This window comes from Tursiops truncatus, chromosome 9, assembly GCF_011762595.2.
Source record: "Tursiops truncatus isolate mTurTru1 chromosome 9, mTurTru1.mat.Y, whole genome shotgun sequence".
Classification (NCBI taxonomy): domain Eukaryota; kingdom Metazoa; phylum Chordata; class Mammalia; order Artiodactyla; family Delphinidae; genus Tursiops; species Tursiops truncatus.
The window spans coordinates 37,784,028-37,809,452 of record NC_047042.1 but is presented as its reverse complement, the minus strand read 5'-3'; the positions used below and the strand labels follow the sequence as shown (position 1 = coordinate 37,809,452).

General features: G+C 36.2%; 1 protein-coding gene across 1 annotated transcript in view; it reads right to left on the bottom strand.

Annotated features, from left to right (window-relative positions):
* AGMO (alkylglycerol monooxygenase) overlaps positions 1 to 25,425 on the bottom strand; it is a 332,983-nt gene that overhangs the window by 162,596 nt on the left and 144,962 nt on the right. The window contains exons 6-8 of the mRNA XM_019931434.3: positions 4,964 to 5,030; positions 2,693 to 2,758; positions 2,526 to 2,605 (exon numbers count right to left, since the gene is read on the bottom strand). Of these exons, the coding sequence (XP_019786993.1) occupies positions 2,526 to 2,605; positions 2,693 to 2,758; positions 4,964 to 5,030 (213 nt within the window). The remainder of the gene's footprint in view (positions 1 to 2,525; positions 2,606 to 2,692; positions 2,759 to 4,963; positions 5,031 to 25,425) is intronic.

The following is a 25,425-nucleotide window of genomic DNA, read 5'->3' as shown; positions in this document are numbered from 1 at the left end:
ACCTGTTTTGTTATTTTACAAACTGAGTACAAGACTTCCCTGGTGGCAGAGTGGTTAAGAATCCACCTGCCAATGCAGGGAGCACAGGTTTGATCCCTGGTCTGGGGACATCCCACATGCCGCAGAGCAACTAAGCCCATGCGCCACAACTACTGAAGCCCGCATGCCCTAGAACCCACACGCCACAACTACCGAGCCCATGTGCCACAACTACTGAAGCCCATGCGCTCTAGGGCCTGCATGTCACAACTACTGAGCCCACGTGCTGCAACTACTGAAGCCTGTGCGCCTAGAGCCCGTGCTCTGCAACAAGAGAAGCCACCGCAATGAGAAGCCCGCGCACCACAGTGAAGAGCAGCCCCCACTCGATACAACGAGAGAAAGCCTGCGCGCAGCAACGAAGACACAACACCACCAAAAAAAAAAAAAAAAAAAAAGAAAAACCTGACTGAAAATTTACTGCTATCATTCTAGACACAAACCATGAGAATACAGGGCTTTTAAATAAGGAGTACTTTCTCACTTACTTGTTTTCCAATGCCCTGAAACTCTTGGACTCCAAAGGAAAGCAAAATGAATGGTCTATACCTAGTGTCAAAGGGGAAAAAATCCTCTCCATCTAACAGGGGCCATCCTAAGGTGCTTTTGATGCCTCTGATGGGAGGTTGAGAAATTTAGCTAATATAAAGGAATACAAGTGAAAGTAAATACGTGATTTTGTAGGTTTAGGAACTCCTAATTATTACAACTCACTGATTTGATATTTCTTACAATATAAGTGAGTATGTAGGAGACTAAAACTTAGACACAGTTGTGACAACTATTATGCTAAAGGCAATGTTTACATGAGGGCAGATTTAGCAGCAGCTCATAAAGACCTATGACTGAATACTGTGTCTCCAAATCCTAATCATCCAACTCCTTGTGCAGCTCATGTGTTGCAGTTTTCAACTTCTTATTGTATCTCAAATATGAACCCCTTTTCCTCCATGTGTGTATACTCCAAAGCCTTGCTAGCTAAAGGATTGCCATGAACCAGCAGTGTCGGCATCTCCTGGGAGCTTGTTAGAAACACAGTATCTTGGCCAGATTTCAGACCTACTGAACCCTACTTTAATAAGATCCTCCCATGATTCATATGCACATTAAGTTTGAAAGGCTCTCTCCTAGAGGGCAGGGACCAAGCTGTATTTCCTTCTTAATCTCTACATTATGAAGACAAGACCACGCCCAGTGAAGAAGTGGCTCTCAATGTATTATCTTGAAACTGATTTCAGTTCTATCAAGAACGTACCTAGAAATGTTTATTATTAAGGAAGTACCTGGATTCTCCTGAAAAAAATCATATTCTTGGTAATGCCTAACCAAAAGAAAGAGAACCAAAGACAGAGAAAGAAATGCCACTAGTTGAGAAGAAAGAAGAGAAATAATCAACTTTTCTCTTCTGAACAGAGACATAAAAATGCCTTTCACTTGAAAATTGAGTTAATCAAGTTTGGGGCTTGGCCTTCAACCCACCCTACTTAGGTTAGCATCTGACAAACTGTGTTTAGGCGGGGGAATTATTTAAATCCTGAGAACCTCAGTTTCATCCACCAAAAAACTGAGGTTAAAAAGAACCACTACCTTATAAGGTTTTAGTAATGGTTAAATTAAACATGTGTGCTGTTAGCAATGTCCTGCACATAGTAAAAGTTCAATAAATGTCCATTTATTTTGTTACTGTAACTTTCTTTAAAAACCTTGAAGAAGTAGCTTTGAAAAGCAGACCCAACATGAACCTGTACTTTCTTCCCTTTCTGAATGCTGTATATCCAGTCCCCTGGACAGAGCTGTCATTGACTGATCTCTTCATTTTTTCAAGCATTTTTATCTTTTTCTCATTTATTAGTCCCGACCCCTGGGAGTGTCTGCGGTGCTCTGCTACTGACGGATCAGAGCTTCACAGACATTCCTTATTTCTCTAGTGCCAACCATTGAGACCAGCAAACAACCAATACCACATGTCTGACAGAAAACTGGTCCAGGGCAACAAGTCTTAGCAGGTGAGGCAACGTGCAAACCTAACCAACCCGTAATAGCTCCTGACACCTCCGTCCAAGAAGAGGAGGGCAAAGGCCTCACCCTGAATTTCTAACCAGAGTCATGCAGGCTTGAAGCAAATATTTTTCTTACTCTGGGATCAGCCTTAATTATACATTTTACTACCGCTCCTTCTGAATACATGAATATATTTCAGGTCTATTCTGAGAAAGGGTATGTTTGCTAAAGAGCTATTTCTTTTAATTCTAGGTAACAGACATATTTTAAAATTCTTACAATGAATTGTTTTCAAATGTATTCTGCCCAATTTGATTCAAGGCTTTGAGTGCCAGAGTTATTTCTAAATTTTTTTACAGTTAAAATATATATTTTTTAAGGCTAGTGTAATGTGCTTCCACCTTTCAACAGCTGATTTTTCTTTCAAATATAAAATTTATAAAAGGATGGAATCAATTCAGAAGAAATAAAACCAAGTACATTACCTGCACCTTGAAAGGTTCAAATGAATTAATGGGATGTGTTAGACCATATACAACTTTTTCCTTTTCTGCCTCAAATGTTCCTGGAAGATAAACAATAATGATATGATTGACTTTCTGTGAATGAAGGAGCTAATTTAATTTTTTAAATGCTCATAGTTTTTACTTACCAAAAATTCTATCCCATATAATAAGAGTTCCGGCAAAATTTTTGTCTATGCAGTAACGATTTCTGCCTATGAGACAAAATATTTAAAAAAAAATTTTTGAAAATGGAAGTTATACTTTTTGAAACAATGATATTCCTAAAAATATCTTTTCACTGACAACACTAGACTTTATTTGCTAGTAAACTGAGTATTTATTTTCCAACTGATTTTACTAAAAAGAGCAAAGACTTCCTTAAAGCCATAGATATTTAGAATTATCCCAGATTTCTAAAAAAGCATCGTTCACAATTTTTCTGGTCTTTAAAAATCTGGGATAATTCTAAGTAATTCTTTTTTTTTAGGACTATTAAAAAGTAATAATTAAAAATTAAATGGTCCAGAACAAAAGGCAATATGAAATAAGATAAATATCAATAATATATGCATTTTTTTTTTGATGTGATCTTTACACCTTTTCACTGCCTCTTTTCCAGGAAGAAAATTTTCCACTTACAGTAAGACTTTCCTATTTTTTTCATCACAAAAGACATAAGTAAAAATTAAGTTACCTTTGATTATATTCATTGACTCATAACATACATGATATTTTAATGCCCCAAATAAATAATAGTTTAAATTTAAAGAGTTGGACATAGTTTACTAATTTAAAAAAATTAAATAAACACAATCATATCCACATGATTGTAAATCAAAGGAAAAAGAATATTAATCCACCAAGCCACTACTCCAATAAATTCAACTGTCTCCACGTGTCCTCATTTCTTTACACATCTTCTGTACATGCAAATGTACACATGAATGTAAAGGTACAAGGAAAATTCTCCCCTGGTACAAAAGTAGAGTGGAGCTGGCTACACAGATCCACCAACTCATTGCCACACATAGGCTAAACAGTGGCTCCCAGTTGGGTGAGGGAGCACTTTGAACCTCAGGGAATATGTGGCAATGTCTGGAGACACTGTTAAGAGTCATAACTGGGAGGGGATACTATTAGCATCTAATACGTAGAGACCAACATCTTATAATACACAGGGCAGCCTGCACGCTCTCCCCACATTCCCAAGTGAAGAAGTATCTGGTCCAAAATGTTAATAGTGCAGAGGCTGAGAATGCCTGATATAAAGCAACACGCATGCGAAGGTGCTCTAAGGCCAAACAGGAAACTAGCAACTATTTCTTTTTCAATGTGGACATGTTTTTCTCCAGTCCTTGTGTTTCCTTTAATATGGAGGGAACAGCAAGAGCATAATGCTCTTGACCTCTGTACCAACTCAGTAATAATTCCCTGTGGTGGAGGTATGACTGTGGAGTTTGGAAGGGGAAACTGCACATGTGCAGCAGGACCCCAGCCTCTCCCCACCTGGAGGAGCTTGTGCTTCTGCTCTGCTCCCTGTCCCAGGGAAAGGGACCTGCCCACCTTGGGAAGGCAGGCCTGACGTGTGCCAGTACTACTGCCTGTGATGCCTGGAAACTTATAAAAACAGAACAATAATATATATTATTTTCTTACTAGCTTCTGTCTCTCAAAATGGCATTTGTGAGATTTATTCATGCCATTACATGTTATAATAGGTTGGACATTTTCATTGCGATGTAGTTCTCCATTACATGAATAGTCTACAGTGTATCTGTTCTATTGCTGACAAACATGCGAATTATATCTTTTTTTCCTATTACCTAATACAAATAATGTCAATATGCACACTCTTTACAGGTCTTTTGGTGAGCAAATGTAAATACTTCTGTTATTTCTTAAGCTAGTGTCTTTAAACATTAGGCACTGGTCACATGGGATTTTTTTTCTTTGTCAGGAAAAAGCAGTGTATGTTGAGTTTGTTCACAGAATTTAGGCAGAAAGTGAAGTGTTGTTTATTAGGCTTTCCTTAAATACCAACAGTTTTTAAGACCAAGACACTATGACTGTATACAGGAATGACCCTCAGCATGGGGTCAAGGAGTAACTTTCAACAAGCTCCTCACAATATGAAGTGTGTACCCCCTCAGCTGGTTAACTCCTTTTTCCATTACATCTGAGGAGAGCTAAGCAAAAAGGAAATTCAAAAGTCAGCTATGGAGAGGATTTTGTTTTGTTTTGTTTTCCTCCAGTCCTTTCTTTATTGATGAGGTTTGTCCAGGTACGAAGGAAGAAGCAAATGCCTATTTGCAGTGTGTGGTGACTAGGTTGGGTAATTGTGCTGAAGTGATACAAAATAATAATGTCATTTTTCAAGAAATGAGGAAGGAATGAAAGAAGAGATCGAATTTCCTCACCATGATGAACCCTATGATGGCTAGGAGTATTAAGAATCAGTTCCAAAGGACCAAGGTTATCGATGACCTGTTTAAAAGAAAAGGAACATAGTTATTAAATTATATATAATATTTAGGTACTCACATTAAAATCCCATATGGGTTAAGAAATATTGCTAATTCCACGGTTGGCATTAGAGTCCTAAGAAGGTTCTCTATCTTCTGGTGTTCATATAAAGATAACAATTAGCTCATCACGATATTCTAAGAGACAATATAGTAGAGTAGTGAGGTTAAGAGTAGTGAACTGACTGCCTCAGTTCAGTCCCTGAATCCTCTATTTATTATTATGTGGTACTGGGGGAAATTACTTAAGCTTTTTATAAGTCAGATTCCTTATCTTTAAAATGGAAATAATAGTATCTACATAATAATGTTCTGAGGATTACAAATGTTAATGTATTTAGATGCTACTATTGCCAAGGCATACTTCTTTAAGTTTCATGTCATTTTATGTTCTTCACCCATCAGCTATGTCTTTGATGACTTATGTTAACAGAGCATAACTAGGCGAAGGGAAACCCAGTATTATATTCGTTTTCTGGAGTTGGTTTCACCCAATAATCAGTCATGCAGTAACTTAGTATTGCAGTTGCATTACGGTGATCCTTGCTTATTCAAATAGACTCCTAAATGTTCTCTTACTGTAGATGCCCCATCTTCCAGTCCATTTCTGAAGCACGATTCAAAGTCAAATATGTAAAGGGGCTTTTTTGGAATTAAAGACCCTTTAAAATAGCGTCTATTATTCTCTAATGTTCTCTCTCAACATTTCTCAGTAAGAACCCCCTATGCCAGAGTCTGCACACTCTAAAGAGTGTAGAAACCAGGTAGTTACCATAAATTAGAACAGCAGGCCATATTTAAGATATCCATTATGTCATACAGTTAATATTGGACAATGTGGGAACGCTTTTCATCTCAATTACATTATTCTTTCTTCCATCAACCATGGCAGATAACAGTCTTTTACTTTTCTTTAATCACAATCTAAATAGATCTTTTAGAGCCTATTTATGACAAAATCAATACATTGATATTTTAAGAAATTACTCACCTTTAAAGTTAACTTCCATTTAAAGGATATATAAGGAATAAAGTAATATGTTAAATGCTACTTAAGGGGAAAAATAGTCACTGAAATAGTAACACTGACATGAATTTGGCAACAAGTCAGTGGTACGAGAAAAAACAGGGAGCTGGGACTGCTTCAGATGAAAAGATATTTTTGAGATACATACAACCAAACGTATTGTGGGGATCTTGTTTAGATACTGATTTGAACAAACCAAATATAAAAGACATTTTATAGGCAATGAGAGAAAACTGATTATAAACATAGTATGACATGATAAGAATACTGTTTTATTAGGAGTTATGATGGCATTGTCATTGCATGAGAAAATGTAATTGTTTTTTAAGAGTTGTATAACTAAAGTATACGTGACATGAGATCTAGGTTTTGCTTCATCATATTTGGCAATGAAAAGGAAAAAGAGAAAAAGAATAACTGATGAAAATGAATCAAAATCATAGTGTTTTTATTGAAATATAGTTGATTTACAATGTTGTATTCATTTCAGGTGTACAGCAAAGTGATTCAGTCATACATATCTATCTATTATCTATTATTTTTCAGATTCTTTTCCATTATAGGTTATTACAAGATATCATAATGATTTTTAAATTGAAGTTATGGAGCTAGAAACATTCATTCTATTATTCTACTTTTCTGAATGCTTTAAAATTTTTAAGACAAATTTAAATAAAAGAAATTACTACTCTAGTAATATACAGTAATGCTCAGTTAGTTGGTTGAAAATATTAATATTGATAGAGCCCTATAGTCCCAAACATACATCTATGTTGTAACTCTTTATATGGCAGGGTTTAATACTTTTTTGGCAACCTCTGACACTGAAACACCCAATCTGCAATTGCTCTGCAGACATGCAGAGCCGCAGGAGCCACACGGTCCTCAGCTTGTGGGGTCCTGCACGTTCCTGAAGGAGAAGCAGCAGCAGCGCTGCCACACAACAATGTTGCATCTCTTCATAGGGCAGGTGTCACCAGCATCTCCTTATTAGACTCACTGCACACCTGAAAGAAACAGTCCTTGCCTCCTTCCCTGCTGCCCAGCTTCTAAGGGGTTCTCGGTTTCCATTACGGTACAGGCATGCAAAGGATGCAAATGTTTGCAATGCAGAGGATATGTAATATGTTATCTCTCTCTCTCTCTCTCTCTCTCTTTCTTCTTGTCTCTCTTTTCTAATCTAGAGTTCTATAGCCATTTTTAAAGTTATCCATAAGAAATGTATTATGGGATCCAAACAACAGACTTTTTTTGTTGATCCATAAGACTTTTTCATTGATTCATACAACAGAACTCATTTATACATGAAAAAAAATCTCTGCAGTTTTTAATTTCAGGAGTTCAAAATACGGTGAATATATAGCCCTTATATCAGACCACAGTCCTGTGAAATAAGAGGCAAAAATATTATCCCACAAATGCACTATTAATGACCAGAAATTGGGAGGGGAGTAAGTAGAAATAACCCTTAATTTTATTGGACTACATTGCTTTGTACTGGTGGAAAAATATTTGTTGAGAAGAAGAATGGTGACGGATAGAGAAGAAGAAGGGGGTTTCTCAGCAGTCAGGACATTGAAATCTGATGCTCTGCTCAGGCTTTGTATCTCTGGCAGAGAACCAGATGGGAAAGGAGAAAACCATTTTATCCTTGTTTGTGTCTTTGGTGGCTAACATATGTTACAAAAACAGACAACAAAAGGGGGTAGAGGAGACTACACTAACTGGTTTCTGCTACCCAGATGCATTTCTAATCCTTGGTCCCGGCGTGTGTGCAGCCAGATTTAAAGCCCCACAAATGGTAAGTGAATTCAGATGATTGGAGCCTTGGCTGTGGGTATTATTTTTTTAATGTCAAGTACTTTTCCTCAAAGAAAATCTTTTGCTTCTGCAGGCTAAAGCGTGGTGATATCAATATTGAAAATTCCTTTTTTTTTTTTCTTTTTTTAGTAAAATGCCAAGTATAACACAGGCAACCAGAGTTAAATTTCCTTGTAGTGCCTATGAGTACCTTGGAGCTGGGGAAGACCACCTTGGTGTGGGAAATGATTCATCATTCAGACAGCCCAGTCAGAACCTCTCTTGTAGTAAACCCTTCTGATTCAAAGTCATGGAGAAGTAATTAATAACTAATAAGAGCTGAGTGGGACAACTTATCACCCATTTTTGCAAATTCAGTCATTTAGAAATTCAACCACATCTAGCTTTGAATCACTTCTCGAAAATATTTTACTGTGAACATAACTGGAGCTATTCTCATTTTTAGAAGTTATTTGTCTTGCTTTTTTTTTAGATTTAGATGAGTTAATTTAAATTATAAAATTTTAGAACATATAGAGGACTTAAAAATAATATAGTGCAATACTCTATTACAAAAAAGCATAAAACTGAAGCTCGGAGAAGTTAAATTACTAATCCAAGTTTAAACATCTTAGAAGAAGCCCTAAAGTCTTCTCAGTTTCAACTCAGTAATCCTTCCATTTTTCTATCATGTTGCTTTATGAGATATAGCACTTTTTCCATCAAATAAAAGAAATCTAAATTTTTAGAACTTTAACGGGAAATGATAACTAAGTGCTTTTTGACTACATTTCAAAATGAAATCCAGTTATTTAGAAAGAGCCCAGGAATTTCAGCTTCTACATTGCGCTCATCGCATTTTAGGCACTTCTGGGGCTTCTTAGGTCTCTAAAGCAACGGTCTGTGTCTTGTAGCCTGTAGTTTTCTATCAGGGTTTTATAATCTGAGGGCCATGGATGTCTAGAAGGGCCATTTATGGGCTTCAAAAGGCCAAGAACACCCTGAAGTGTCATACCAAATTTTATGAATATGTGACTATGGGTATTTTCTTGGGGAAAACTACTATTTTCACAATATACTCAAAGGTATACATAAGTCCCCAGAGGTTAAGAATCAATGTCCTAAACAGAGTGCTTTAGGTTGTTGCCTTTGCCCTTCTTATTTATATTGTGTTTTTAGTTTCTGTATTATTAAAACTTGGGTGCTAATTTCCCACCCAATCTTCACGGACAGTAACTTTAACATTTTTTTCTGCCTATTTCGTGAAATCATTGTTTTCCAAGAAGATTGTTTCTTAAGCTGCTTTTACTTGTTTAATAATAAATTATTAAAAATAAATAAATAATAAAAGTAACAATTTTATAATTATAAGCTCCATCCATTCTATTGATTAACCTTTATCCAGCAGAAGTGCTCTGGACTGGATTTGCTGGAGTGGTCACAAACTCCTTATTTCTCTCTCCACAATTTATGGTGGATGTAGGGAAGAAGAGTTAAATGTAAAAGTAAGAGAACAGGAACCATGAGTTTCATCATGTCATTTCATCATGTCATTTCCTCTCATCAAAACTAAAATGAGGGGGCTTCCCTAGTGGCGCAGTGGTTGAGAGTCCGCCTGCCGATGCAGGGGACATGGGTTCGTGCCCCGGTCCGGGAGAATCCCACATGCCGCGGAGCGGCTGGGCCCGCGAGCCATGGCCGCTGAGCCTGCGCGTCCGGAGCCTGCGCGTCCGGAGCCTGTGCTCCGCAGCGGGAGAGGCCACAACAGTGAGAGGCCCACGTACCGCAAAAAAAAAAACAAAAACAAACAAACAAACAAAAAAAACTAAAATGAACTCAAATAAAAGGATCTTCATAATGAACTAAATAAAGTCCAAAACATCTGGAATTCAAAGCCGTTCACATTTTTCCTCAAGACCAATCCCAATGCTCTCACTTTTGCCTCTAAGATCTTCATGTCCCATCCTGACCTGCTGGAATCATGCTCTACCTCCAAGACCTAGTTAAATTTTCCAAGCACTCTTCTGGATTTTTCTAAAGGGAATTTTGTTTTCCTTTCTCTGAGTACATATCAAGATACCACTACTTTTTATGTCGGTCTGTCCTATGTCCTAATTATTTGTGTTCATTTCTGTGAAGACAGAAACTGGGTCTCACCCTTCTCGAAGTTTCTCACAGCACATACAACATTGGTTCGCACATAGTGATTTCTCAGCAAGATTATATTGGGTAGATAAGTCAACTTTACTGCCCTCCACACTTCTGCCTTTATAGTAGTGGTTCTTAAACAGGGGTGATTATGCTCCCAGGGGACTGGTGGCAATGTCTGGAGATATTTTTGGTTGTCTCAGCTGGGGAAAGTGCTATTGTATCTACTGAGTAGTAGGTTTTAGTGCCGCTAACCACCCCACAGGGCACAAGACATTCCCCGAAAATAAGAGTTATCTGGGAAGCAGCCGCATAGCACAGGGAGATCAGCTCCGTGCTTTGTGACCGCCTGGAGGGGTGGGATAGGGAGGGTGGGAGGGAGGGAGACGCAAGAGGGAAGAGATATGGGAACATATATAACTGATTCATTTTGTTGTAAAGCAGAAACCAACACACCATTGTAAAGCAATTATACTCCAATAAAGATGTTAAAAAAAAAAAAGAAAAAAGAGTTATCTGGTCCAAAATGTCAATAGTGCCAAGGTGGAGAAACTCTGTGTCATGGGTGTGAATGTCTTACTGTGCTCTAGTCTTCTGTAGTTCAGGAGGGAGGCTCTGTATAATTTCTGTCTTCTAATTGGGAAGTTGGAGGAAGGGGTGCATTAGGGAATGAGCCTGGTAGTTACTGCCAAGGCTAGAGGCAAAACATGAGTCTGGAGTGTCCTTAGAGTTTAAAGCCAGGAAAGTGAGTCCAAACATAATTTTTGTTTTAGTGAGGTGAAAAATTAAGACAAATAACTAAAAATAAAGGGGCTAACAACAACAATAACAACAACAACAAAAAAAACACACACAGAAAATCACAGAGGCTAGATGATGAGATAATTGAATTATGATAATCATCGGCAGCTGAATTTCCTGAATTACCTTTATGCTCTCTTAGCACCAGTTTGTGTGGGCTTCAGTTTCAATGAAATGAATCAGAAATAGAAAATGTAGTTTCCATGTCATCAAGTGCTTTTGAAAGTTCCTTTGAGAGTTCTCATGACACCCGCACCCCACCCACCCTCCAGTTACACTTTGAGTGAGCTGGATAACTTACAAGTCTAGAAGAGTGATGACACCTTCATAGTGCGTAGGTTACCAGCCTGAAATCATTTGGCTTTGCAAATTGATAAACTAAGTACACGTGGTAAATCAAATATTTAAATGTCTATTATGAACCGATTGCAATTAATTCTTTCCATGATATAGTTCTCAGAAGTTTTCTCACTACCTTACATTACATGAAAAACATACCTCAATAGGTCTTTCCAATTGAAATTGAAAAATCACTTACAGTTGAACTCTACAAGCATCAAAGTAAGTGTTTTAAATTAGTGTCTTGTCTGAAATTATTTCTTATAAAAGTAACTTAGTCCATTCTATACATTTCTTAATTAGTTTCACGGATTCTTCTGATTGGGAAACATGGGTTCGATTTTTATAGTTCAGTTAAGACTACAGAAATAATTACCGGATGGTCAAGTTGGATGACAAGATTTCCTTTCAACAAAAGTGATTAATTCAAGAGAAAAGTATTTCGTTTGTCTGTATTGCTTAGAAAATTGCCTCGTCTCACCTCACTTTGACTATTGAGGATAGGGAAGAGACTTTCTAAATCTAATTTTAAAAACTCTAATTCTATTTTTTCCCCAATTTTGGACTAATATGTGAATACCATATTACATTTCTACCCTGCAGTTTTTCTATCTGCAGACTGGCACCAAAATGCTAAAATATATTACTGAAAGGCCACAGAAATCCTTATAACAACTTACTTTTAAGTAAGAAGGCATGAGCTTATAGTTATTTGTAAAGTTCTTTCCAAATAAGAGATGCTTACAAATATTCACGCATCCTGTCTGAGAGGAAAAAATTATAATAGGGAAAATATGTCTTAAAAAGCATGTGTTTTACAGAATTCTCATTATAAAAATGAATGTGCTAACAATATGATAAATGCTGAGGGGCGACTGGCTTGAGGGTGAAGTGAAATGAAATCTCCGTAGCAGAAAAATGCCTGCATTCAGATGAGCGTAGGTTACAGTGACGACATTGACTCTAAGTAATCAAGACTTCTCCTTACAGCATCATGCGTGATTGATGTTCCAGAGGGACCCATACCACTGCAGGCCTCTGGGTTTCACTGCATCAGTATTTAAGGGAAATGCTAAGCCAGCTCCCAATACATTTATCATCTGATATAAAAATCATTGTCATGTTATATTTAACTAAGAAACATATGCTTGAAGTGCAGACTAAAAACAGCAAAACTTTTCAGGTAAATTAGTGGCAAGATTCAGTGCAAACCCAAACTAAAATTAAATGGACTAACAGTTATATTATGATTACTTGCCTTTTTCTTATCTAATTTTCTTTCTTTCTCCCTTCTTTCCTTTTTTCCTTCCTTCCTCTCTCTCTTTTTAACTTTTTCCTTCTTTCTTTCAACTATCTATCTATCTATCTGCCTTTCTACCTATCTATGTATATGTCTATGCATGGGTGTTTTTGTATTAAAAATTTGGAGAATCTTTTATTTGGAAAGATCTTTACAATTAACTATAGGCTCATGCATATCTTTTTGAAAAGTAAGTGATTATAAATATTTCTATGACCTTTCAATAATGCCTTCCAGTATTTTAGTCCCATTTACAGATTAAAAAACCTGAAGGACAAAAATATTAATGTATATACATATATTTATTTCTATTAAATATATTTATTATATATATACTAAATATTAAATACAAACTCAAATACCAATCAATGACAATTTTAGGTACCAAACTACCAGTAAGGGTTTTCTATTAGGGTTGGAAATAATCTGTTTCAGAGGATTAAAACCTGTATTTATAAGTCCTTATCAAAGTCTTTTATTAAAAGCTACTTGCAGAATAATCAGAGCAAGAAGTCTCTTGTCAGGGATTCCATTCATTCTGCAAACATTTATTGAATTTCTATGAACTTTACTAGGTTTTAGAAGTAAAAAGAAATAAAGCGAGATGCAGGTACTTCACATAGGAAGCTTATTTACAGCCCAATGGTCTCTTCAATGGAAAGGTAAAGCTATTTCAGAAACAAAGCTTTTCTAAAAACTTATCTTTCTCGTAAAATTTTGTGATTTTGCGGGAAGGATGAGAAAAATCATTCTTTTTTTTGTCTTGTTTTGTTTTCAATTACAATGCACAGCAGAGACATTTGAGCTTACAATAAATTTGAATATGTAACTGGCACAAGAGTTATTTAACAAGAAGCAAATTGAGTTCCTTTTCCAGGTCTCAAGCTGAAAACTACCCTTAATAGAGATATATGCTTTTGCTTAGTTTTCTATACTGCTGCTTTGCAAACAGTCCCATTGCTTGTTGCCAGAGAATGCTGTAGAGAATTCTCCCTTGTTCATAAACTTCATCTGACTGTATGGAAATTAAAATAACCTATGTGGGTTTCATTTATTCAATAGGTATTTACTGAGTGCATATTTTATGGAAAGTACTGTGTTAAGATCTTTTGAAAGGTCACGGAATAAAACAATGGAAATTACAATTTATTAGCAGGTAGTTTATTAATTTAAAGGTAGAATGAATGGCAATGTTAGATTTTTATTGTTTGCATATATATATTTATGTACGAATAGGTTTTTCTCTCTCAAAAAAATCTATAGCAATTTCTCACTTAAAGTTTTAGAAAAAGGATAAAATCCATAAATACTACAAGTCAACATATTAAAATAATTTTACTTCTTGTTCTGAATTAGTTGATCTTTAAACACCCATTGTTTTCCTTATTAAAAACTTAATCAATCTGAACAGTTATGGATAAATTTATACTGTAGAGCATCTGGTGATGAAATGTAAAAACAAAATCTTAATTATACCCCCCACTAGATCTGCTGTGTTAATTCAAGACAACAGATTCAAGTATTTAGACAGATGGTAGTGGAGGCCATATTAGCCTCCTGATTTCTCTACAGGGAAGCAAGAGAAAGCAGAGCTCTTAGGATCTGGGCTTGTCTGCCTACTTTCACACTTTGAAATCCTCGACAAATGCTGATTTATTCACAGCCAAATGTTTTCCTATCTGATTAGGCAGTTTTCTACTTCAGTAAGCATGTAATATGGAGGTAGCTGAATTTCCACACTAAGGAGTGAAAAAACAATATTTATAGTTTGGAAATAAAACAATCTGGAGGAATCAGGACTGTTGGGATCATAAAGAGCTTCATAGGGAGTAAATTTTTGATGAATCCATACCACAGGGTTAAAGAGTTAAAAACTTCGTTTTGAGAAGAATGAGACTAGGCTATGTTTATACAATAAACAAGGGTTTTAAAGAACTGTGTTTGTAATAAATTACCTTGAAGGCTGACTCTTGTCACTTATGATTGTATTATTCCTCAAACAAGAGGTGGACAAGTTAGCATTCTATTTGAATTCATCTCAGCTTACATTTTGAGTAACACTTTTAACTTTTCCTTAGAAAAATGAATGTAAGTAGCTGCTGAATGTGTTCCTTCAAAGGGAGGTGGATTCCAAGTGACTTCTATAAAGCAACACCAATTAAATTGACCTAAGAAAAATGGGAAATATTCATAAGCGTAACTATGTAAAACTTCATTCTTGTGTAACATCATTTTATTTTACCAATTTGGTCACTCAGTGAGAAAAGGAACCACATTGTTATTAGTGGTAGTAACATCATGTTAAAAGAAGGTAACTGACAAACTGAGAGTTTAGGTAGTTCTTACACAAACTCCAAATGTTTGACTCATTCTAAGGCTCAGTACATTGTGTCTGTCATGATGATCATATTCCCAATTTCAGTGTCGCTTTTACATTCATTAATCAACAAATGTCAGTGATTACTGACCATGTACCTGGCAGTTGCTAAGCATTAGATATAAATCTGCATTTTAATGTTTACAATCTCATAGGTCAGATCTCCTGTCACTCATTATAAATTTTAGTCTGTTAAATATTTGTAAATACCAATTGCTTAAAGTCAAATATCATAGCATGATTTCTCAATTAGTTGTCTGGAAGCTACAAGTATCTGTTTGTCATAAATTAATTTGTCCTGTTCCTATTTGCATATTTTCCTTCTAAGGACAAGCTAAAGGACAACTTCTCCCCTTGTCCCTCAGAATTTATTAAAGATTTATTTATTTTTTAACTGTACATCATGTCTTAGTCAGTTTGGGATGCTGTAACTAAATACAATAGACTGTGTGGCTTAAACAACAAACATTTATTTCTCACAGTGATAGAAGGGAAGAAGTCCAAGATTAAGGTGCCAGCAAATTCAGCATCTTGTGAAAGCCACCTTCTTTCTGTATCCTCTCCTCTTTGTCTCTTCTTCTATGAGCACTAATCCCATCATGAGGGCTCCACCTTCAAGACCTGATTATCTCCTAAAGGCTCCATCTCCAAATATCATCACTGTGGGGATTAAGGCTTCACCATATGAATTTTGGAGGAACACAATTCATTCCACAGCACATCCTCTCTGATCCAAATATTTGCCATGGGTACTCTCTTCTTGTTTCTCCTTCTGCTTCTCTTCAATATATACACATATTATAAAGAATCTGGTTAACATGACCAGACAAGACAATGGGAAAGCAAAGAGGTATAAAACATAGTCTTTGTCTTCAAGAAGTTTACTGTCACCTCCTGCATTCATTGTGCTCAAACTTCATCACAACAATGTTCAGTCTAATCTCTTGGGAAGCTTGCTCAAGTTTCCTACTCTTGCTCTCCAGAGATTTAGATTCTGTGGTTCTCAGAACGGGACCATGATTCTATATCTTGAGTAAGCACAAACAGTTCTGATGCATGCGTGTGACTGGCAACAGTTACGCCTGCTTCTATTAGCGCTGTCTCTGTGTACCAGTTCCAATATGCAGGGTTTGTTTTGTTTTGGTTGTTTTTTTGCTTTTTCATAATTGCTATCGGTTGAAAGCGTATTATTTTCCAGACTATATACTTAACACATGTTATTCCATTAATCCTAACAACACTCTTATTGGGTAGGTATGACTAGTTTCAGTTAACAGATTTGGAAGCAATGTCAGAGAGTTTAAATAACTTTACTAAATGTCCACAGGCATTCATTCAACAAACATGTCTTGAGCTCCTATTAAGTAGGTACCTTTTATATTCTGGGAACACACTAGTGAAGAAGATTACAAACCTCTAACAGAGGATAGACTTCTCTTTCATTATAAAACCTTATGCCATTATGTTTTACTATTCCCTTGTTCCTGAAATGTCTTTCTCTTCAATTCTGGTTATAGATTCCGATCTTATTTCTTGTGTTTGAAGGCCTCCAATTCCAATCCTTTCACAACAGATATTTGAATACGGTGATCTATGAATTTTTAAACAGTTTATTGATAATCTTCAGGAAACTCAGTAAAATTCTTGATATTTTGTCAAGTTTTTTCCTTTGGCAAAGAGTCACCAGAATCCAACAGTTTCTGGAAGGAGGTTGTGATCCTCAAAATGTTAGTAATAAAGTGTGCCAACCCAGGTCACAAAACTGGAATCGCTCTTTGGCCCAGAGTAGCTGCTTGAGAAATATTTTTTGAACATATGAACTTCAAAGAGATTTATATATCTAATACATGTGGAAAAGCATTACTAATTTATACAAGAATAAGCAGGGTGGGGGTGAATTATTTTAAAAGGTAACTGTAGAACAGAAGATTTCTTCTAGAGAGAACACGTATAGGCTACTAGAGAGATCAAGGAGTTGAAGGTGACACCAGGATTTGATCTTGACATTGTCTTCAAGTAGCAATGGAAACAAAGAACAGCTGACTTGAGGTGAGAAGAGCTGAAATGGAACACGTTTTAGAAATGTCGACTCAGAGTGGTGTCAAATATTCCTATGAATATGTTAAGTCAAACATTCAAAAGATAGATCTTAAATCCATAAGAAAATTCGTATTAGAGCTATAGACTAAATATGCAATTACTTGAAGACAACCTAAAAATGGTGAAGTAAATTAAATTCTAAGAAGGAAGAATACTGAGAGAAGAAAAGAGAACTGGAAGCGGAAATTCAGGAAGAAGTCAAACAGAGTAAGGGAGTAAGGAGAGCACAAGTGCTGAGAAATGTCTCAACTTATTTCAAGAACAAAAGGTTTATGATACTAGGTACTATTGGAATAAGCACTGGATAGAAAAAAAGCATGAAAGTTGATTTTTGTTAAAATAAGTATCTTTCAAAAGCATATATTTTGAAATAGAACTTACTCATTCCCCCAAGTTCCGAAAGATATGTAATCATCACCCTCAAAAATTTACACTCTATTAGGGGAGATCCAGCATAAGTATATTCTAGATATAAATACAAGTACGTACACACATATGTTTATTAATATCTAACACTAATAATTATTATCAGCAAGTTACAGTTAATTGTCTATTTAAATACTGGTGTTTGTTTTTATTAAAGTTTGTATATATTTATATAATATATGTACACATACACGTAAATAGATGCTCACATAATAGATGAGGGACACTTTCTGCTATCAAGGAACTCAGAGAATAATGGGAAAAGCAGAGTTAAGCAATAAATACAATACAGTGGTGTAAGAATTAAACTTCACCATTATTAATTGGATGCTTCCTATGTGCAACAACTGATATGTTATCTCATTTATGCCCTCCCAACAGAGCCCATGCTTTTTATCATTAACTGGCAATATGGAAATAGGACACGGGGTAGTGTCAAGAAAAGTGCGCTCAACTTTAACTAAGAGGTGAAAGAGTGACATTCCAGAGGAACTGGTAATTGAGTTGCATCGTGGGGAATGTCTGGAAAAAAGGTATCACAGAGAGAGGCTATGCTAATACAGAGGGAAAAAATGTGTTGGGCATGCTTAGGGAGCAAAAAGCAGTGTGGTTTAGCTGGACCGGCTAACTAATGGAATGAGACTGGAGAGTAAGCAGGGTCATATTGTAAGGCTGCTAAAATCTATGTATGTATTTAAGGTGTTTGATTCTATCTTGGAGGCAATAGAGAGCCATTTAAAAACTTCTGTTGCTGATGTTTGTTTCATGTTGGGTGTGCCCTGATACTGCTTGGGTTCTAAAATGATCACCACAGTTGTATGCAAATATATAGGAGAGGAAAGAGTCTGCAGGAATAAGAAAAAAAAGGAATTTTGTAGTAATCATCTATGTAACATGATAAGAGCATAAATTAAGGCGAGGCAGTAGAAACAAAAAGGGGAAGAGAGATGAAAGAGCTGTTTAGGAGGAAAACACAACAAGTGTACAATCAATACCTTAAGAGAGTGACAGGGTGTGCTAGTAAAAATTATGCCAGAAAAAAAAAAAAGGTATACATTGGGGCTGCACCAGGCAAACTGGGACATTACCAAGAGATGTGAAATCAATGATACAGGATTTCAAAGGAGGAAAGGAGGGAGAATTGTTTACCAGGTTTTGAGCCACAGATCTACTATAAACTAGCTGCAACAACATTAAACAAGTTCATCTCTATGTAGTTCAATTTCTTCATTTTGAATGGGGACAACAGGGTTGCATTAGTAAATACATTGTATAATCAAATAAGTACATCTTGTGAAATACTTAGCATAGTGACTGACACATGGTCTGAGATACATATGTGTTTGCTCTTAATAAAGGAAACACTTTATGGAGAAGAGGGAACTGAGTTGGGCCTTGCAAAATGTATAGAATAGCAACATGTAGAAAATATAAAAAGGAGAGGCACTGCAATGATCATATATCAGATGTATTTGGGAAATGGAAATGGTCTAGTTTGACTGAATTGTACAGAATGGAAAGTAATGGGATATATACCAGGAGATCTATTTGAAAGGCAGTGCGTGAGAAACATAAAATGCAAGAAATTTAGACTTAACTCAGCAAGCCATGGAACATCACCAAATAATTTTCAGCAGGAGCAGCCTGAGAATAGATTAAATTTTAAGAGGGACAAGTAGATGTGTATGAAGTTCACACAGCAGTTTGGTATAGGTAATATTACAACTGAGCTGTGTCTCAAGTAACCAATAGCCATGATCTTTTCACCGTACCATATTGATTCTTTATGAACCCTGTGGCATTCTGCCATGCTATACTGAGATGTAATCAAATAAAAATTTTGTTTGAAGAAGTACGATGTGTGAGTAATGGCAAAAAATTATCTCTGAGCCAGCTATGTTACCTTATATAAACTGTAGAATCTCAATATTCTTAGCTTTAAAAGGGATGGTGTTTGCTCACAGAGTTAGTGAATATAAAAATTTCAGTTTTCTAAAATTGTCTGTTAAATTTCTGGTATGGTTTCCTGCTGCATGTACTTCTATATGTTGTCCCCTTAAAATAAAGCTCCATTAACTGAAGTTATTTGAACTTACATTCATTCTTTACAACCTGTAAAAGTTTAATTGGTCTTTAGTGACTCAAATTATTTTATGGGAATTAAATGAAAAAATTTTGCTTGGCACATACTCAGTGCTTAATACATGGTAGCTATTTTATTATAACATTAGGATCAGAAATGACCCATCTATAGGGAAGCTGTATAGTGTAGTGGATGAGAACAAGGAATCTGGATCCTGACTACTGGATACAAAGCCCAGCTTTCACATTTACCAATCACATCACCCAGAATAAGTTACTTAGTATATTTAATTGGAGGAAATAGTATTCGTATTTCATAGAGTTGCTTTGAAGATTTAATGAGATAGTATTTGTTAAGATGCTTAAAATTTAATATTTTCAAACATTTTTATAATGCAATAAAATAAGGTAAATTTAATTTTAAAATAAATAATAAATCTAATAACTTAATAAAATGCTGAAAAACTGAGTGCTGGCTAAGTATATGATACACAAAATGAAATAAGTAAATAGACAAACAGAAACGTCATTTAATCATATTTTCCTTGGGATATCTCAGCCAATAACAACTATCAGTAACTGAGAATTATTGGCCTGGGATGACTGTAACTGTTTATTCTCCTAAACTTGTCTGTTTTTTAATATCTTTCAAGCTCAGATACTTTTCCTTCTTCCAGAATATTGCATCTCATTATTCCAGTCTTTAACCCAATTTTGGTTTTTGTTATTACATGCAAGAGTAGGAATGTAATAGGCTAGGCACTCAGTGCATGTCTGTGGGATATAATAATTAAAATATTTAACAAGATATACAGAACTTGGCAAATTTAATAATTTTTTATATTGATTAGTTTCTAAATCACACAAGAAAAGATATTAAAAAACCTGATCAATGCACTTCATGCTAACAATCTGAAACTCTTATAGTGAAGAATGAATTTTTTTTCCCAAAGTAAATTTGTGCATTAATTAATTATTCAAGTTTAAAATCCAACTGCATGGGACTTCCCTGGTGGTGCAGTGGTTAAGAATCCGCCTGCCAATGCAGGGAACACAGGTTCAATGCCGGGTCCAGGAAGATTCCACATGCTGCAGAGCACCTAAGCCTGTGCACCACATCTACTGAGCCTGCGCGCTAGAGCCCATGTGCCACAACTACTAAGCCTGTGGGCCCTAAAGCCCGCATGCCACAACTACTGAGCCCACATGCTGTAACTACTGAAGCCCATGCACCTAGAGCCCATGCTCCACAACAACAGAAGCCACCACAATGAGAAGCCTATGCACCGCAACGAATAGTAGCCCCTGCTTGCCACAACTAGAGAAAGCCCGTGCACAGCAACAAAGACCCAACACAGCCAAAAATTAAAAATAAATAAATAAATAATAAATTTAAAAAAATAAAAAATCGAACTGCATTTATTCTTATTAGTAATTCATACTAAAGTATGTATTATATTAAAATTATGTCATAAAATATACACAAATAATTATAATGATGGCTAGGAATGAATAGTAAGTGACATCCAATAAAACAGGTATCTAGAGTGCAGAAATAGTAACATCAACAATAATAGCACTGAAAACATTTTTTAGTACTTTTTATGTGCCAACTGTTCTAATCAACAGATTGTAACATGAACTCTTTTATAATCCTCACAACAATGCTACGTAGTGTTACTATTTTTATTTTACATGTGAGGAAACTGAGGCATAGGAAGGTAAACAGTCCAAAGTTGCAGTGATGATTCACACCACAACAGCCAAAACATGGAAACAACCTAAATGTCCATCAACAGATGAATGGATAAAGAAGATGTGGTACATATATACAGTGGAATACTACTCAGCCATAAAAAAGAAGGATATAATGTCATTTGCAGCAACATGGATGGACCTAGAGATGATCATACTAAGTGAAGTAAGTCAGAAAGAGAAAGATAAATACCATATGATATCATTTACATGTGGAATCTAAAATATGACATAAATGAACTTACCTATGAAATAGAAACAGACTCACAGGCATAGAGAACAGATCTGTGGTTGCCAAGATGGAGGCAGGGTGGGGGAGGGATGGACTGGGAGTTTGGGATTAGCAGTTGCAAGGATGGAGAAATGGATACATTTGGATACATAGGATGGATAAACAACAAGGTCCTATGGTGTAGCACAGGGAACTATATTCAATATCCTGTGATCAACCAAAATGGAAAAGAATATGAAAAAGAATATATATATGTATAACTGAATCACTTTGCTGTACAGCAGAAATTAACACAACACTGTAAATCAACTATACTTTAATTAAAAATAAACACACACAAAGTTGCAGTGATTGCAATAAATGAAGTCAGGATTTAAATTCAGGTAATTTAATCTCTAAGACCCCAAAAGGAAAAACACAGTTTACAGTATGCAAATGGTATTTCTTACTTTTACTGTGTTTCAAAAAAAGCACTTGAGATGAATAATTGTGTTTACAATACTCATATTTAATTTTAAATAACTATAGTATGTGAAATATTCAAGAATGTCTTCCCAGATGTCACTTTTCTTTATGCAAAATGAATATAAATCTGTTAATGAAAAAGACTTGTTGACTAGCTTAAAAATTCCAATACATTTCCCACCTACACAAAGGGCAAAACAACAGCTACAGAGACTTGAGATAAACACGTTTCTCTGCAACTATGACTTAAAATTTATGTCACAAATATTACCTATTTCACTCTTTCTCAATGGTTTATTAAAAAGATAGAATAAAATACATATAGCTAGGTAAAAGAAAGCTAAATTTTTACATATGACTGGGTCTTGAGTAGACCTGATAAGATTTTGAAGAATAGATAAACACTGCCAAACTTCCATGAGAAGCATAATGTTGGATGCAAAAGGGCAATAAACAAAATACTTTATTAGTTATATCATCAAGAATTCAGGTGTCCTAATTCTCTGCTCATGCTGCTACCACTCTATTGTTTTTGCTGCTATCGCATTACTTTTTCCTATTCTTCTCTATATGTCCTGGCTTCTGCAAACTTCTGGCTTCTATAGTCTCACTAGCTATATTGCTTCAAAATACCACTGTATGTTTCTCATGCTTTCTAACTGTGCACATTACACTCTGCAGTTCTCCTGTATGCCAATTTCTACTGACCTTTACTGTACAGGTCTATCATGAATATATCCACAGAGAAAAGATCTGACTGGGGCAGCTGCATGATTTTATGGTGTTGCTGATGAGAAGAATTTGTTTTCTTCATAGCTTGTCAACTAGATCACTGATGGCAAGTGATGGCAAAACAGTGATGTTTGTTCTTGGTGGATATAGTCTGCACAGTAGGATTCTACTAGAATGGCCACACTAAGTCATGTCCTGATTGCAAGGAAAAGGGGAGCTGGAGGTGGTAGAGCTTGAAGAGAAAGTGCTGGTACCACTAGGTTAGAAGTCAGAGATCAAATTTTGAGACTGCAAGAGTGACTGCAAATTGAACGGAGAAATCCTGTGGCACCACAAGGGGAGGAGCCACATCATCAGCTCACATACTGCCCTCAAACTTGAATCTTGAATTAAGAGTCTTGGCTGACTCTTATATTATTCATGCATGGGACAAGACATTAAGAAACTTGCTGAAAAGTTACGAGGGTAATGAGCAGGAATTTCAACTGCTACCTGGTACTGGCAAGAGAAAACTGAGAATTCATATTCTACCAAGTTAAAGGGGCTCTGTAAACACCTTATGCATTTCATTAACAAACAAACAAAAGGAGGCTACATGCTCTTTGGTGGGGCTAATGGTGGATTCCAGGAGGGCTCTTGCCAGGGACTACTTCCCAGAACTTCTGCTGCCAGTGTCCTTGTCCCCGTGGTGAGCCACAGCCACCCCCCACCTCTGCAGGAGATCCTCCAACACTAGCAGCCATGTGGCTGACAGGGCCCTGGTGCTCTGGCCTTGTGTCAGGACTGAGCCTCTGAGGTGGGAGAGCCAAGTTCAGGACACTGGACCACCAGAGACCTCCTAGCCCCACATAATATCAATAGGCGAGAGCTCTCCCAGAAATCTCTGTCTCAACACTAAGACCCAGGTCCACCCAACGGTCGGCAAGCTCTAGTGCTGGACACCCCATGCCAATCACCTAGCAAGACAGGAACACAACCCCACCTATTAGCTGCCTAAAATCATACTAAGTTCACAAGCACCCCAAAAGACACCACTGGACGTCGCCCTGCCCACCAGAAAGACAAGATCCAGCCCCACCCACCAGAACACAAGCACCAGTCTCCTCCACCAGGAAGCCTACACAAGCCACTGAACCAACCTCACACACTGGGGACAGACACCAAAACAACGGAACAAGGAACCTGCAGTCTGTGAAAAGGAGACCCCAAACACAGTAAGTTAAGCAAAATTAAAAGACAGAGAAATATGCAGCAGATGAATGAGAAACGTAAAAACCCACCTGATCAAACAAATGAAGAGGAAATAGGCAGTCTACCTGAAAAAGAATTCAGAATAACGATAGTAAAGATGATCCAAAGTCCTGGAAATAGAATGGAGAAAATACAAGAAACGTTTAACAAGGAAATAGAAGAGCTAAAGAGCAAACAGACAATGATGAACAACACAATAAACAAAATTAAAAATTCTCTAGAAGGAATCAATAGCAGAATAAATGAGGCAGAAGAACAGATAAGTGACCTGGAAGATAAAATAGTGGAAATAACTACCGCAGAGTAGAATAAAGAAAAAAGAATTAAAAGAACTGAGGACAGTCTCAGACACATCTGGAACAACATTAAATACACCAACATTCAAATTATACAGGTCCCGGAAGAAGAAGAGAAAAAGAAAGGGTCTGAGAAAATATTTGAAGGGATGATAGTTGAAAACTTCCTTAACATGGGAAAGGAAATAGTCAATCAAGTCCAGGAAGCACAGAGAGTCCCATACACGATAAACCCAAGGATAAACATGTCAAGACACATATTAATTAAACTTTCAAAAATTAAATACAAAGAAAAAATACTAAAAGCATCACGGGAAAGGCAACAAAAAACATACAAGGCAATCACCACAAAGTTAACAGCTGGACTTTCAGCAGCAATTCTGCAAGCCAGAAGGGAGTGGCAGGACATATTAAAACTGATGAAAGGGTAAAACCTACAACCAAGATTACTCTATCCAGCAAGGATCTCATTCAGATTCGATGGAGAAATTAAAACTTTTACACACAAGCAAAACTTTTACAGACAAGCAAAAGTTAAGAGAATTCAGCACCACCAAACCAGCTTTACAACAAATACTAAAGGAACTTCTCTAGGCAGGAAGCACAAGGGAAGGAAAAGACCTACAAAACCAAACTGAAAGCAATTAAGAAAATGGTAATAGGAACACACATATTGATAATTACCTTAAATGTGAATGGATTAAATGCTCCAAGCAAAAGACATAGACTGGCTGAATGGATACAAATACAAGACTGGTATATATGCTGTCTACAAGAGACCCAATTCAGATCTAGGGACATGTACAGACTGAAAGTGAGGGGATGGAAAAAGATATTCCATGCAAATGGAAAGCTGGAATAGCAATTCTCATATCAGACAAAATAGACTTTAAAATAAAGGCTATTATAAGAGACAAAGAAGGACACTACGTAATGATCAAGGGATCAATCCAAGAAGAAGATATAAAAATTATAAATGTTTATGCACCCAACATAGGAGCACCTCAATATATAAGGCAAATGCTAACAGCCATAAAAGGGGAAATAAACAGTAACACAAAAATAGTAGGGGACTTTAACACCCACATTCACCAATGGACAGATCATTCAAATTGAAAATAAATGAGGAAACACAAGCTTTAAATGACACATTAAACAAGATGCACTTAATTGATATTTATAGGACATTCCATCCAAAAGCAACAGAATACACTTTCTTCTCAAAT